The 15471-nt window shown below is 43.3% G+C and overlaps 1 protein-coding gene across 2 annotated transcripts in view; it reads right to left on the bottom strand.

The window, feature by feature from the left end:
* Positions 1 to 15471, bottom strand: part of PRDM6 (PR/SET domain 6) — a 100269-nt gene that overhangs the window by 82598 nt on the left and 2200 nt on the right. For both annotated transcript variants that reach the window (XM_063612962.1, XM_055298606.2), the window contains one exon: positions 6352 to 6659. In XM_063612962.1, coding sequence (XP_063469032.1) covers positions 6352 to 6659 — 308 coding nt within the window. The remainder of the gene's footprint in view (positions 1 to 6351; positions 6660 to 15471) is intronic.

Raw genomic sequence — 15471 nt, 5'->3', positions numbered from 1 at the left:
TTATGCTCCCACTAACCAGTAAATCTATGGAGTCTACCTGGAAACCCAGGCTGCACACTATGCTCTTTCCCTAAACCCACCACACATAGATTGCTCTTCTCAGTTAAACCTTGGCCAATTGATTCCAGCCAATAGTGTGCTGTCAGTACTTTACTTACTGCTCAATCTCACTAACCTGACATTTATGGTACACTGATTGGCCTCTGTCAGTGGTGCTGGTTGTAAATTCACTTTGAAAAGCTTTGTGTTAACAGCCTTCAACCAGGCTCCAAGAAGAGTACGAACAGGCAGCCTGACAATTGCTCGACCTCCTGCCCTTATTACAGTGAGTAAATCAGGGTTTGAGCCATTAGGCTGGAGCCTGAGGCCTACACAAAAAAGGATTGACATGACGAAAGGTCAACCTCTGTCACACATGTGTAACAATTTGGATAATGGAATTCTGTAACTTATCTGAGTGAGGTGGCAAATGCTTACAAGGAAAAGTATATTCTGCTCTGGCTTCTCTGGCTTTTATGCTAAGTACTTATACCGAAGTCTGTATTTCTTGTGTAAATATACAAGGAATGTCTGAACTAATGAAATCTTGGGGTATATACGATCCTAAAAAAGAATGAAAGAAAAAGAACGAAGGAGGCAGGCTCATAGTTGTTCTACACATAGGGTTCTTTAGAATAGCAAATGGTTTTTCCCATACTACCAGTGTATTAAATCCATCTTCTGAGACAAGAGGACTTTGATATTGTAGGCATATTCCCCAGCTGAGTAATGTGTACTTTTTCATATTCAATCACAACAATTTTTAATCCATATCATACTACAACTGTAAGTGATTTCTGGGTAACACAATAGACATTCTCAAATTAAAACTGCTTTAATTTACACAGTGAAATAAGAAGATTCCCCTGCAGGCTTCTTGGGACCAGTGTTATGGTATGACATTTCCATCAGATCACTTGCTGCCAGGCAGTGACTGGGGAGGGCAGGTTTCATTTACCCACTAACCTCTGAGGTTCTGATTTCTCTTGTTACACCTTACTTTTAAGTCAGTGTGGGAAAAGAAAAAAAATTACATGGTGTAAGAAAATATGCAGTTATGGGCCAGTAAATATTTGTGAATTATGTTCTTCATATTGACAAAATGCTATTGATAAAAGAAGCAATTTGTAAAAATAGATAAACTTGAACTAATGAGAAAAATAATCCTGTGGATACAGAACTCATCAGTCTTTATAAAGTATTTGCAGCTAAAGCACTGTAGTGTCACATGCTTGTTGGGATTAAACCTCACTAATATGAGAATGTCTAAATGGCTGTTATAATTTTTTTTAAAGCAGAATTATTCTCGGACTTAGAAAACCAAGGGTGGTGCTGTGCAGCATGATACACAAACCAAAAGGACCAGAACTTTAAATGGACATTTTCAAAGCAACTTAAAGTACTAAGTTTTGACTTTTAACACAATGCGGGAAACCATTCCAAGAGGTGGCAGATGGTTTTACAGTTTATGTAAAACTACAAAATGCTCACACTCTATCAAATGGGCACCACTATAAAAGACATCTTCAAATCAAATGAGGCAAAGCCAGAGAGATACACCAGCTGTTACTCTGCATAATTTAAAACATAATAGTAGCATTACTATGCTTTATTTTTAAGGAGAAATTATTTGAATTTCACAAATTTGACATATTCAAAACCAAACTGACAGGCAGACTACTATATTAAATGATAAATTGCTGAAAAACATGATTTTTACTTCAATAAAACTGCGACAGCCACATAATTCTATCCCCTACTGTTTTGGTGAATCACGCCAAAATGAGCCAAAGTCTATAAAGCAGAATATGGAATACATAATTACAGTACTGTCACAGGGACAACTTTTAAATGATTCTAATTTAATTGAAAATGATTAATTTAAAATAATTGTTTCAACATCTAAATACATATAAGTGGGTATAGTACTGTATATATGAAATTGAGTCATTTATAGAAACATACATAATATATTTAAAATATGAAATCAATTCATTTTCTTCTACAACCAATTACCTATGATGGTTCTGAAATATAAACATTTAGCAATGTGTAATATATTTTTAATATTGGTTTTCATTAATATATTTTGACTTAAGCTAAGCAGTAATGATGAAAAATAGACCATTTGCTTAACAGCAAAACTCTTATTAAGTCTAAAATATTATGGCACAAAACCAAATCACAAAAAGGCTCACATTATGTTATTCCCCTTGATTTTCTGAAGAAAAATAATGAAGGTTTCCACATAGTGCAAATGAAAACAAGACACTCAAATTTACTCAGGCAAAGAGAAGACAGGTTCTGTAAAATTAAAGCCCTTTCTAGTATCTTAACTGTATTACTAACAAGTCACTACATTATTTCAATTAGCAGGATAATTTTTCTAGGGTGAAAATAAGTGCAATTTATTTTGTCATTCTTGCTAAAATTTCTTGTCAAGTCAGACACTGAGTTGAAAGGCCTGAGTAATTCTAGCCTATCTTAAACTGTAACCTAATTTTAAACTTCCGTATTTTATTCCAGTAGAATTTTAAGTATACACTGGGTACATTCCTCAGGTCCAGTCATATTAAATTCTGATGTTAAGCAGAAAGAGGAAACCATGTGCAACTAGATTAATTTATCTCAAGGGAAAGGGGGCACATTAATAATTGAGATAATGTTTTCATAAATGTTGGAATCAAATGTGCCTTTTCACTTCTTTATTGGAAAACACATTAGGATAAAATTATCTCATTCTCATCAATAAGACCTAATTGCTGAGAAAGATTGTTTTCTTTGGAAAACATTGAGAAAGATTTTATTTCATAATATGTCCAAATAGCTAGAAATGTATCATGCATCCAAGTCTTGGAATAAATATATATAACCAAGTCAAGTCATTGTCTGATGCACCCTGTAATGTTTTGTTTTAAAGTATCTGAATTTATTATTGTTTAAAAAACACATTAAAATTCTGATTCTAAAAGAAACTGGCAAAAATAAATGACTAATTATTTGGCTTTCAGCTTGTAGTCTTCTTAAACTATAAAAAATAAAAAATTACCTTGTCTTATTGCAAAAAAAGAAAGAAAAAACTCTCTTGGAATTTCCCATAAATACCCAGAAGAGTCAAAACGTATCGAATATAATGAAATGATATTTAACTTCCTTTAAATTGCTGTATTTTGAAGAACTGTGATTATACACAAAGAAAATATTAACTAAAAAAACGATTGCATGTTTACAAACCAAACAAGCTCTCCATGGCTGATATATATTAAATAACAAAAAGTCATTTTTCTACAAAGAAAATAGAGCTTTTAATGATTAAATAAAAGGAGGAACTAAGGTGAATCTGATTGTTTCTGTAATAAGGCTTCATGTGTATAATAAAGTACAACCATACTAAAAACAATGAACTGTAAACTGAAACAAAAATCCATCATCTACTTGGAAACAGTGACAGGAAAAGATTAGCAATCCATTTATTGTACTGAAATAAAGATAAGTAACCCTGGTAAGATCCATCAGGACCTGAGTATTGAACTTGAAATAAAAAGACATTTCTTCATCAGCAAATGACTTGAAAAAATGTGAGGAAGAGAAATGATTACAGTTGCATTTTAAAATAAAATAATCATGATTCAACTGCTTTTAATTTTTTTAATACACTTTGTTGACTTGCTATTCTGGAAGCCATCTAAAAGAATAAGTTTTTGAAATGGATAATTATTACATGAGTCATTAAACAATTATTGCCAAACATTTCCGATAGACCTACAATGTATTCCACTTACTGATTCTAATATGAATAATATGATGATTTTTTAAATTTCAGAATAAAATTTATCTTTGAAAGAAAGAACTAAATTTAAGGAACAATCTAACATTTGGAATATTGTATTATAAATGTAACAATTCAAGCAGTCATCTTTCATAAAAATAAATCATAATGCTTAAAGATTTTTAACTCATACTCTATATCTTAAAAATCATTATGCTAATAAAAATCTGAAACATATTTTATAAAGTAAGTATTTTATTTTACAAATGGATATTGGCACTCAGTTACCTGGCCCCAGTTAGTCGCATTTCATGTGATCTCCCAGGAGACTGACACATTTTGTATGGCTGAAGTTTTTAAATCCCTTCAATTCCCAAATGTACCTTATTCTAACTGTTGTTACAGATAATAAAAAAAAAATAGATTATGTCCTGAATTTAGGAGTTGGATCCTGTAGATCATCCAAGCATACACCCAGCAAGTCTTTTATCTAACAGAGAACCAACTATAAGAACCATCCCAGCACACTCAACTCACATGCCCTGAACAATAGATAAAATTCACTTTATGTCTACTGAAGTATCAAGAAGAAGTAAAACACTGACTAAATTCCCCAGTCTCTTTACTACAACAAAATTTTAACGTCATCAAGTACAAGTAAAGGTAGAAAAGAAAGGTTTCATAGTTTTCAGTGTTAATATGCATTGTTATAGTCTATATGTGTAGTGGCCTCCTGCCAACATCCCAATCATTCAAAGCCTTCTGGGGGGCGGGGGATAAACCCACAATGAACTATGAGATTTTTTTTCATGTTTATGTCTTTGTCCCCTGGCACTCTAAAAACAGGCATCAAACGGCAATATAATAGTGTTCAGTTTTAACATTTTCAGGTAGAGTAAATTTGTACTATTGAACAATTGCTGTACGATTTTCTTAGAAAAATGTTGGCAGACCTTTAACTATATGATATTAGAGTTCCTACTAACACCACTGGAACATGAGAAGTACCTAAAAGTGTTTTATAAACTTTAAACCACATTGGAGGTTACAATTCATTAGTCAGAAACAAAAACCAAAATGTTTCCAAACCAGATGCTTTGAGCTGGGGCACTCCAGCAGATAACTATAGGGTAGGTAGTTCATTGGCTTCCACGTCCTCATTTTGGGCTGCTGGGCTGTAGACTCATATGCTCAGCTCCTCCTCTTCAAAAGAGGCTTTGCAGACACAGGCCTCAGGACCCCATCCCCAACAGTCACAGGAGGGTTCTGGATACCAGGTCTGTTTTTCACACTGTATCTCCATGGCCTAATATAGTGCTGGCCAGAGTGGGCACTCATTGAAAATTTGAGTGGATTAATGAGTCCCATGAGCTTTATTTAGTGAATATAAGTCAGCTCACAGTGAAAAAGATCATTTTGACAGGCCAGCAAGCCAAGTATGAGAGGCAATCTCTTGCAGAAATGATGCATTAATGGAGCCCAGGGGTTCATGTCAACTTGACCCCTGGCATTTAAGAAACTTTATTTTCTACCTATTCCCACTTTATTATACCACTTGTCCAGTTACTCAGATTTACATATTGTTTAAGGGTATGACTTCTGGCATCTTGTATTACATAGACAACTTTCCATGGATGGAGGTGGCTAAGATTGGTAGGGGAATGACCTAATGATAAGCATCTATCTCTTCAGAAGTGAACCTCAATAATCCACCACGACGTTTCGGGAGAAACCTCGGGCTGACATTTTTCAAATAGGTTATTTTTAAATAATTGCTTCAGGTAAGATTGTGCCATTAAAGTACTATACTCAATTGGGTTACACCAAAGTGCTCACAGTGTTCCCATGTTGTGATTCTCCATCTTGATGAAGATCACATAATTTCCGTTCGTCAGAGAAGCAGCAGAATTTGTGATTTCTGATTCCCAGTATAATTTGCTTATTTTGGGCCCTTTGATTCCCAATATAATTTGCTTACTTTGGGCCCTTTAAAAGTTGTGAAACATGTGATCTCTCACGTTTAACACTGACAAAATTGTTTTTATGTGAGAAAAGGGGCCAGCCTCTCCTTCCTCCCCTCTATGCTTCTGTTCCTTTCTGCTCACTACACAGAAACACACTGGAAGTGCTTGGAATGGGACATAAAGGTCACCCAGCTCAAACATTCTAATGCCCACCCTCCTCTGCTCCATCTCCTCAGCTGTTTTCTCTTTTTCTCAAAATTCAGAGAGACCAAGGGTCAAATCCATTCCAGCTGGAACGGAGGCAGGTTAAGGTGACTCTGTCTTCAGACACCTGTAGGCTGTTTCCCTGGCTGGGTTGCTATTGTGTCAGTCCCAGCTCTGTCAGCCTCCTTACTGCAGGTGCTTCAGACACCAGGCATCTACAGGACCTGAGAAATCTATTCTCCGCTACCCTCTGGGGACCAAGGGAGGCTCTCTTCGCAGTTGCCACCGCCAAAGGCCAGGCTCCCTGCCGGCCAATGCTCCCTGCTGGCCAAGGCTCCTACTCGGTGGGGAGGCGCTGTGCAGCCGGCCACTTACCTCCCAGAGATGCTGCGTGTTCCTCATGGCGCCTGTCTGCACCTTCTCTGGGGGCAGAAGCACGCCTTGGAAAGGTCCAATCCAGGTGCCTTGCTGGATCCTCTGCGCCGCGCAGATGCCGTAGGCCAGGCCGGGCACAGTACTGGTGCAGAGGCACACCTCGCGAGGCAGGTCCCGCAGCCACTCCGGCAGCTCCGGCGGGGGCGCGGCGGCCGCAGCGCTGCTGGTGCCCACGAGCCGGCGCAGCGAGTGCAGTGGCCCATGCATAGGGCACTCGCCGTTGCGGTTGTCCGCGCACATGTCGCAACCTGCGGGAGATAAGAAGAAGGAAGGGAAGGGAGCGGGTTAATCCAGCCGCTCCGAGCAGCCCATCTATGAGTAAACTCCCGAGACAACAGCATCACCGCCCGCCTGGGTAAGCCACCTTCGAGGAAGGTGATGCCTTGGGGGCACCGAAGCAACTCAGAGGAGGAGGAGAAGAGAACCCGCGCCGCTCCCTTGGAATTCGCCGCACCCAGATCTGCCTGGTACCGGGCCAGGACTCTAGGCTCCCCAAAAAGCCTTCGGATCTGGGTGCAGATAGCATGTCCGCTCTCTACGGAACATACAGTTCCAGGAGTCTTCTTCCTGTTTCAGTCTCTCTGCATCTCTCCCTCTGTCTCTGTCTCTCTTTCTCTCTCTCTTCCCTACTGTCTCTCGTTCCTTCTGACCCTCTCGCCCATTCCTGAGGTTTCTATCTGGAGTTTCAGGATGTGTTTATCCTTATATTGCGAAAAACAGCCCGTCTCTTGCCCAATCTGCTATCTCGAAGAGATTCTATACTGGTCGTCTGGGTATTTAGCTTTCCTCTTTTTACAATTACACAGGAGACATTTAAAATCACCAGACGGGGCAGGGTGGGGGAGACGACCAGTCTATCACGGGTGCCATTCGCACTTCCTTCGACCCAGAGACTCGGAGGCTTCCTCGACCGCCTCCCAAACGCCACGGGACAGGGCAGAGCAAGCCTGCAGCCCGGTAGAGCAGGAGCCGCAGCCCCAGGACTCCAAGGGCGCGCCCGCACTGGGGTCCCTCAAGCGACCAGTCAGTTCTCCCTCCAGGCACTGAAGCAGGGCGGGGACAGGTGGGGCGGGGTGGGGAACGGGGGTGCTGTTCTGGAGGGTTTGGTGTGCACACTCTCCCTAGACCCCGGAAAGAAACGAATAGCCAATTTAACGATCAGCGTAATTGTTAGCGAAGGCACCAACTCCTGCCCCGACGGCTGTTCTCCAGGCTAAATGCGATTCTGTTGTGCTATACAATGGGTGAAGCTGTAGGTGAAGCTGTTTCCGACACTCTCCAAAGCAGCCTGCGCTAGAGGGACCCCCACCCGCCGGGCCGGGCGGTAGTGGGCGCCCAGTATCCCTCCACTCGAACTGGGCTGGAAGGGGGCAGGCGGCCACGGGAAATAGAGCCTGTGGCGACTGCGCTGTCGGATCGCAGCGCCCTCCGGGTTATTAATGGGCCTGGAGGAGCCGCCGTGTCTGCGCCTCAGCGCGGAGGGCCCGCCCCGAGAAGGTGGCCTCGGCGCCCGCCGGCGTGACCCAGCCTCCTTGGCCCAGCTTCCCTGAGGAGCCACGGCGACCCCGCGCAAGTGTCAGGCTTATGGCACTGAGCCTGACACCTGGTGAGTCCCGCCTGGCAGACATGGTGAAAGCTGGCCACCGGTGGATGCGCCAGCGCGGGGCGGCCGGTGGCCCTCGGGGCACCCGGGTACCTGCCGCCAGCCTTGGCCGCAGCCAGGCCTGGTGGATCACCCTGGATGTGCCCTATCTGCGCTGAAATGGCCGAAATGCCCAAGAAACTTGTGAGTCTGTATGAAACGTTTGTGTCAGGAACACCTAATTGCAACCCAGCATGGTAACGGAGCCCTCGATTTGCCATTTGCTTCAGAGCAAACGAGGGCTGACTATGTAACCTCCTGTCTCACTCGAGGGGGCTCTAGACAGCCAAACCTTTGCCTCAGTCAGCAGCTACTCCTCCACTCCTCCCAAGAGAGCTGGAAGAATGAGGGCTGCAAGCTTCTCAGAAATGTCCCCAGACCTCTGAGGTGAAAAGCAACAACTTGTTTCGGAAAGTAGAGAAGTGTCCATGCTGCTGGTCCTCCCTCGCACAAAGGCCCTCTTCTGTCCCTCCTCTGCCAGCAACACAAACTATTGTTAAAATTCTTCCAGACTCTGCTTTTGACCCCAGGGCCTGGATGGGAGTATTCGCACACTTATCCATATGTCAGCCCCTCTGAAACACACGCACTTTACACACCCTCTCAAGCTTATTGATTGTTAAAATAAAAACTTCAAGACATTTTGAGAATTACATGAAAGACAATAAACACAATTACAGTGCATACCATGTGTCAGACACCTGTCTAGAACCAACAACCAGCATATTATCTAAGTATCATGATTCCCATTCTGCAGATAAAGCAATTCCCAAGCACTATTACTCCACCAAGAACCAGAAGGGAGAAAGTGGCAGAGAAAGGATTCACGGTCAAGGCTGCCTGACTGCAAGGCCTCTAAACCCAGAGATTTTTAAAAGACTAATGAAAGGTGGGAGAATTTAACATTCAAACTCATGACTCAATTGAATTGAAATATTTCACTGAAGTAACTTCGGGGGCCATGAAAATTGCTGTAGCATGATTGCGTTATAGAGGTTTCTCTCTTTCCCACACTCTTGTGTTTTCGGACATTAAAGTAAGAGATTGGATAGGAAAATACATAGATAATGTCTATAATTTTGAATGTTACTGTCTGACATCAGAGACAGCCTTTCAGCACCTTTGCAAAAATAGCTACAAGCAAATGACAATAAGCAAAGGCAATATGTCCATGGAAATAGAAATAAGTCACCTCAGGGAGTTGCTTAACTGATTGTTTTTTTCTGCTTGACTCAATGATGCAAATGGTGAGAAGCAAGAGTGTTTAGTTTTCATTCCCTAGCAGCCTGTACCAGAGATTGTCAACTTCCAACATGTTTCTCCACACGTGTCATCCCATCAACGACATCAGCATAGGTACCAACTCCAGCCACTACCTCCATAGATAAAAAGCACACTTCTAATATTTGTAATGCATGATAATAAAACTGTGGCTAAGGCCTTTCTCCAAGAAGTCCTCTAAAGCTGTCTTCAACTTATTGTTTCATCTCCATAAAGAGTTGAAAAACTTAATAGTAACATTATGCTACTATGAAGAGTGAAAAACTGAGGCTCTCCCAATATCTAGAAGACTATCTGTGTGTTAGGTCCACAGCAGGCTAGACAAAGTCAATCAACTTTAATTAGCCTACCCAACAGGGGTCTTCTTAATTTGTGAACCACTTCATGCTATATCAAAATATTCTGCCAGAAAAGTTGACCAACTGCCATCAAGATACATGTTATATTCCAATGTTATTTTTTAATACACAAAATCCCCCCAGCTGAAACATTTGGGTTCTAACTTACGTCTGAGTCTCAGGATAACTCGAGGATATTAAAAACAAGTAACATTTCTTGAGATTGACAAATATGCTCAAGAAGACAAACATTCTAGCAGAGTATAAACACCTACATGAAAAGGTTTGAAAGAGAAGCAGGCTATATGAGAGGGCCAAACTATGTATAAAGGTATATAATATATGTCATTATATTATATATACACACACAGAGCATTCCAGGCCAAGCAATACATAATACAACTCCTTAGGTTCCTAACAAGGAAGCAAGTAAATGTTCATACTTTCTCTTAAAATCAAGGGAAGAGTTTTTGTACAAGTTCATAATTGTTATTCATAAATAATTTTTTACATTTTTGAGAGATACTTTCATATGCTCTAAGCAACACACTTTGAAATGCCATTTTAGCATTAGGTAATATAAGAGACCATGGTTCCTCTTCTATCTTGAATAAATCTGTCAATGCTCCTGTCTAAGGGTCTCTGAGTAAAGGAAGGTGCTGTCATTAGGTTACAGACTTGTTCGCCTACTGGCATCAGAAGGCCAGGCCAAGTGCAGTTAAGAGCAGACTTTCACTCTGCATTTCCTATCCTTCTGTATTGTTTCAATGCCTTTAAAGTGCAATAGATCTTTACAATATATCTATTTTAAGGTAAAGGCGGCAAAGCAGGCCACGGTTTTCTTTTCTGGAATTTCACTTCTGGGTCTAGGAAAGGTGAAATATAAAACCCTTCCGGGCTTTTGGTGTGCTGAGAGGCCAACAGTCATGTGTAGGCGCACGGGGAGCGGAGCGCACGCTACACCACATCTTCACTCCCCAGTACCTGCCCGAGTCCTTCTTTGGCTCTCACCCGCCCTGTATATAGGAAACCAAGGAGTAGGTGAAAAGCCTGCTTCCCCGCCTGGGCGCCACTACCTACCCGGGTTGTAAATCCTCCCCTACCGCCGCCAAGGTCGCGGCACTCAGTCCCGCAGGCCGAGACCTGAGGGGCCGGCGCCCTTCGATCCCAGCCCGGTGACGAGGACCCGGGAGTGCCGCCTGCTGGCAGTGCCGCGTGCGCCCTAGGCGGGGAGGGGCGTGGGGGCTGGGGAGCCGCGAAGAGGGCGGGCAGGCAGAGCATCGGGCCCGAACCTCCCGCGTGGGGTTCACGCCCCCGGGGCTCCAGCCTGCGGTCCCCTCACTGCCTTCTCGAGCCATAGGCTAGATGAGATGGCTGAAAGGGAGCGATGGGAGGGGTGAGGCGCCCAGGCCTCAGCGCCGAAGGCTGAGTTTTGAAGGTCCCACCCCGCTCCTGCCCAAGAAAGGCTCTCTTCTAACATGAGGCGTGGCCGCCGACACCACCCACGATCCGACGTCCCCACTGCACCCCGCCACCCACCCGGCCCTCCTCCTCTACCCGGCAGGGGTCTTCCAAGCCCCGGGAGCGGGTCTAGAAGCAGATCCAGAGGCGAGGCAGGTTTGCCTGGCCGCCGGAAGGGGAGCCAATTGATTTCAGTCTCGACCCTGCGGGGCGGCCCAGCTCCTGGGAATTCTCTCAGGAACTCTCCCTCTACGCGAATTTAAACCTCCCCGCGAATCGCAAAAGCTCTGGGCGTTCTCTGCCCTGCCTGGCTGCGGGCTTGGCCCTGGGACCAAGAGGGAGAGACAAAAGGAAGAGGGCAAGAACGTGGGAGGGAGAAAATGTGGGTCTTATTTGTCTTCCAATGACTGTATTAATAAATTAAACGGGAGCGCCAGTTTGTAAGGGTGATAGAATATTGCGCAGAGATAAACCTCTCCGGCCCCTGCCCCTGCAAGGCTGCCATATACAATGCGGAGATGATGAATAGGAGCCGCGAGAGGAGATCGAAGCGGGTCTGGGCTGGCTCCACTCTCTCCTACAAAACTATAGGGCAATTAATTGTGGCTTGTCCCCTCATTCTTCATCTCCTGGTGGCACATATCGATGGAGATTACTGCTGATGGACCATTTTATCACCTTGAATAAACAGTCGCCACCTCTTCTAACCTCAATCTAATATATGGCTCTATGTTCGGTTTCAGGGCGCTAGATAACGAAAGATGTAAAATAGCTAAATCATGTGTGTTACGGGATGAGGCTGGGCTTGCACACATGCGAGAGAGAGACAGAGAGAGAGAGAGAGAGAGAGAAGAGGGAGAGAGAGAGAAAAACACAAAAGCCCACGCACTGAAGCCAAAGCTCCCTCCCACCCGGACCAGGTCTGCAATCTAAGGCGCTCGCTGGTCTGATAGAGGAGGCGCAGGGCAGAAGGGGCGCAGTGGATGTTTCTCGGTTGCACGAAAAGCCTGCTGGTGTGCCACTGGGCTCGAAGTTGCCCAAACAAGACCTACGTTTTCCACCTGGGTGGGAAGGGATTAGGGAAGGTCAGAAGACACTCTCCCTCCTTTGTCTCTTTCCTTGACCCCTTAGCAAGCAACCGGACAAACCAGTGTTAGGCCCAGACTCCCTTTTCTCTCCCCAGCCCCTCTCCTAAACCCTTGGAAAGCCTGGCGTTCCCAAAAAGGAAGCCTCAAGCCCCGCTCCCACACCCGTGCACATCGGCGCTGTTTCCAGCACTGTTCCCTGCGCAGGAGGGTTCCAGTAAATCGGGAGGGGACAGAGACCCCTCCCCCCAACTGGGGAATTTGCAAAGTAGTCCAACTCTCCCCCGAGACACCCAAAGTGGCTCAGTTCCCGCCTCCCTCCCAGGTCCTAGGGAAGCACATCTTTACAAAAAAGGCAAGAAAAACTAATGGGCTGTGCTGAGAGAACACCCGGGATGCTCCTCAGAAACGCCAGGCGCGCCCTGTGACTGCCTCTCTCTACTTTTCAAGAGCAGGCAAGGCACCAGCCCCCAGAACCCGGGAAGAGGCCACTCCGATGGAGCCTGACTAAATCAATGGCTTGAGGAGCCCAGCAGCAAATGAGGGCAGTCATATTAGACGGGGAAGGAAGGGCCCCATCCCCCCATTTATATCGCAGGAGGCACCACTTGATTTTTAAGAGAAGGCAGCAGCAGCAGCAAAGCATTCAGAGCTTCGGTGGAAAGTGTACTTCAGTCACAGGGTAAATTGATACGGAGTTAGGAATATACTGGAAAAGCTCACTCGGGTAGCTTGCAGTTTCTGCTGTTTTAAAATCTTTTGGAACGAAAGAGTGCTACAAGCCCCATCACTGTGACATTTGCCATAGATGCCAATAAAGTTTCAAGCTGAAACTAGTGTTCCTAAGTTCTTTTCTTACAGAGCAATGATATGTATTGCTGATCCTAGGCAAAAAGTTACTTTGCTAAAGGGAAGGCAGAAGTAAGGAGGCACCCCCACATCCCGCACTTTTTATTTCTCCTTGTGAGAAAAAGAGAAAACAACTCAATATCTATCCTTTTAAGTACGAAATGACAAAATGAAGCAATGTTAAGTGGTCACTTCACAGAATTCTTTTAGAGCGAGATGGCAAAAAAACTAAAAGAAAAACTAGGGAAATCTATACATGATAAATTAATAGGAGCTTCCCTCTGCCTCCACCCTTCCTTTCACTCCACCCCCACTCACATGCAACTCGAGAATGAGGAGAAGCTTCTGTTTTTCACAGCCTTTCAATAACTATTACGCCAACTTCCCCTGCCAAAGGAAACGAGTTTCCCAGTATTTGCATTTCTGACTTGTTTTAAGCCCCTACTTAGATTAAACTCAATCACGTTTCATCTTTATAAAAGTACATCCCATGGCTTCAAATGAGTGCCTAAGCTTGCTTGTCCAGAGAAGTTCCTGGAAGAATGGGAGATCTCGTCTCCCAGCATTACACAGTGCTATCTCAGCTTTCTATTTTCTTTCTCAATTGCCCTTTAATTAGTGAGCAACGTGGGGTGTAACTCTAATAGGACAATCTAATTTTCTTTCCCTTCTGTCTTTTCCCCTGCACTTCACACACTGAAACAATCCAGTTGGCTCAAAAGGAGATATCAGAAGATTAACACAATATAAATCATTTAAATAAAATTGTAATTTATTTTCTCCAACCAGAGAAAAAAGTTACCCAGGAAATAAACTGGTTCAATACCCATATATTAATTAGGAATCTATCCTAATTCTTTCTCGGATTAGTCTGTTTTCTCTGGTGAAAACGTATTCATTTTCCAGACTGCATTGTAAACAGTACAGGAGCTCAGCACACAGCCAGGGATTTGGGGTGTACTGCTGGTGACTTCTCTAGCATATATTTAACTCAGAAGTGAAATTGCAAGATTGATGAAGCATTCTCAGCCTGCAATGGCTATATTTCACTTAGCAGTAAGACATACCTTTTCCAAGGCAGTTTAAAAATCTTTTTATTTCATAATTTAAAATATTTGCTTCAAAAACACACATTCAAGAAATTCCGTAGGAGATAAGTATTTTTTGAAATCTGTTGGGAGAGTATAATTTTGTAAAACTTTCTGAAACTCTGAAATACAAGTCTTCTCAACTGCACAGCAAAATTAGAATTGAAACCACTATTTTAAGCCAGTGCTTTACTCTCAAACTTTATAAGGAAAAAAGTAAATACGACTGCTCTTTTTGTTGGTAATTATTATCTCCATCACAACTATGTCCAACATAATGAAAATATTCATAAACCTCAACCACGAGGCAGTTGCCCAGTGGTTTTTTTCATCAAATCAACGACTTAGGGAATCCTTTAAAAAGCTATAACTGAACTTATTTTGCTTTTACAACGAATTAAGAAGTTCACAGAGCGGTAGACATTTTGCAAGAAGCAACTTATTCAAAATTGAATAAAAATAAATGTTTTTAATTAACTTTACTCATACAGAAGCCAGACGAAGGAATGAGATGAAGAAAATAGCTGAATGAATGCTGATCTTTCAAATCCTGTATTGCTTTCAATCTGACGCTCTTAACACACTTTAATGTTATCTCCAGAAGTCTCTGGGAGCACGTTTAACACTCCCAACACAGTATAGGTGTAAACACAGTATAACTTCTGAAATTATCAAAAAGAAGCAGGTATAAAGCAGTACATATTGCTTGATCTTCATTTAGAGTTTTGCTTCAAAACCGCCAAATGGAACTGTACTTGTGATAAGCGTTTCAAATTGTGAATACAGAAACCGAAGCTACAGGAATTCTGATGTTTAGTTAGGCATTTGCCATTAACTTGGAGGAAGAGGAGAGTAAGCGTCTTTCACTAAATTACGGTCGTCACCCTAATTTCTAAAAATAAATACATAAACCAACATGGGTTATGAATGTTTGCGGGGTCAAAGGTGCGCGGATAAAGCGGGATCAGCGGAATCGGCGGAGAATAGAAATTTTCTTCTCAGTAAGTAGCAGTCATTTTTTTTCTTTTCCTTCTTTTTAAATGAATAGTAGATCTAAGAATACTGCCCGCCTTCAAGGAGAAACGGACTCAGTTTCATCTAAAATTCCTACTCCAGTGAGGCCTGGCCAGCGAACAGCTCCCGACCGGTTCCCCCACAACCCCGCGGCCCGAAAATGACCCCTCCAGGGGTGGGATGGAGAGTAGCAAACAAGCCCTGGTCTGCGTGCTCCCCAGAAACGCTGAGGGTCCCTCCCTCGTCCCGGCTAGGGCCAGGCAGGGCCGGTCCCAGACACCCCCTGTCACACGCTGCCCGTA

This window comes from Symphalangus syndactylus, chromosome 11 (assembly GCF_028878055.3).
Source record: "Symphalangus syndactylus isolate Jambi chromosome 11, NHGRI_mSymSyn1-v2.1_pri, whole genome shotgun sequence".
Taxonomy (NCBI): domain Eukaryota; kingdom Metazoa; phylum Chordata; class Mammalia; order Primates; family Hylobatidae; genus Symphalangus; species Symphalangus syndactylus.
This window is presented reverse-complemented; position numbering and strand designations above follow the sequence as displayed.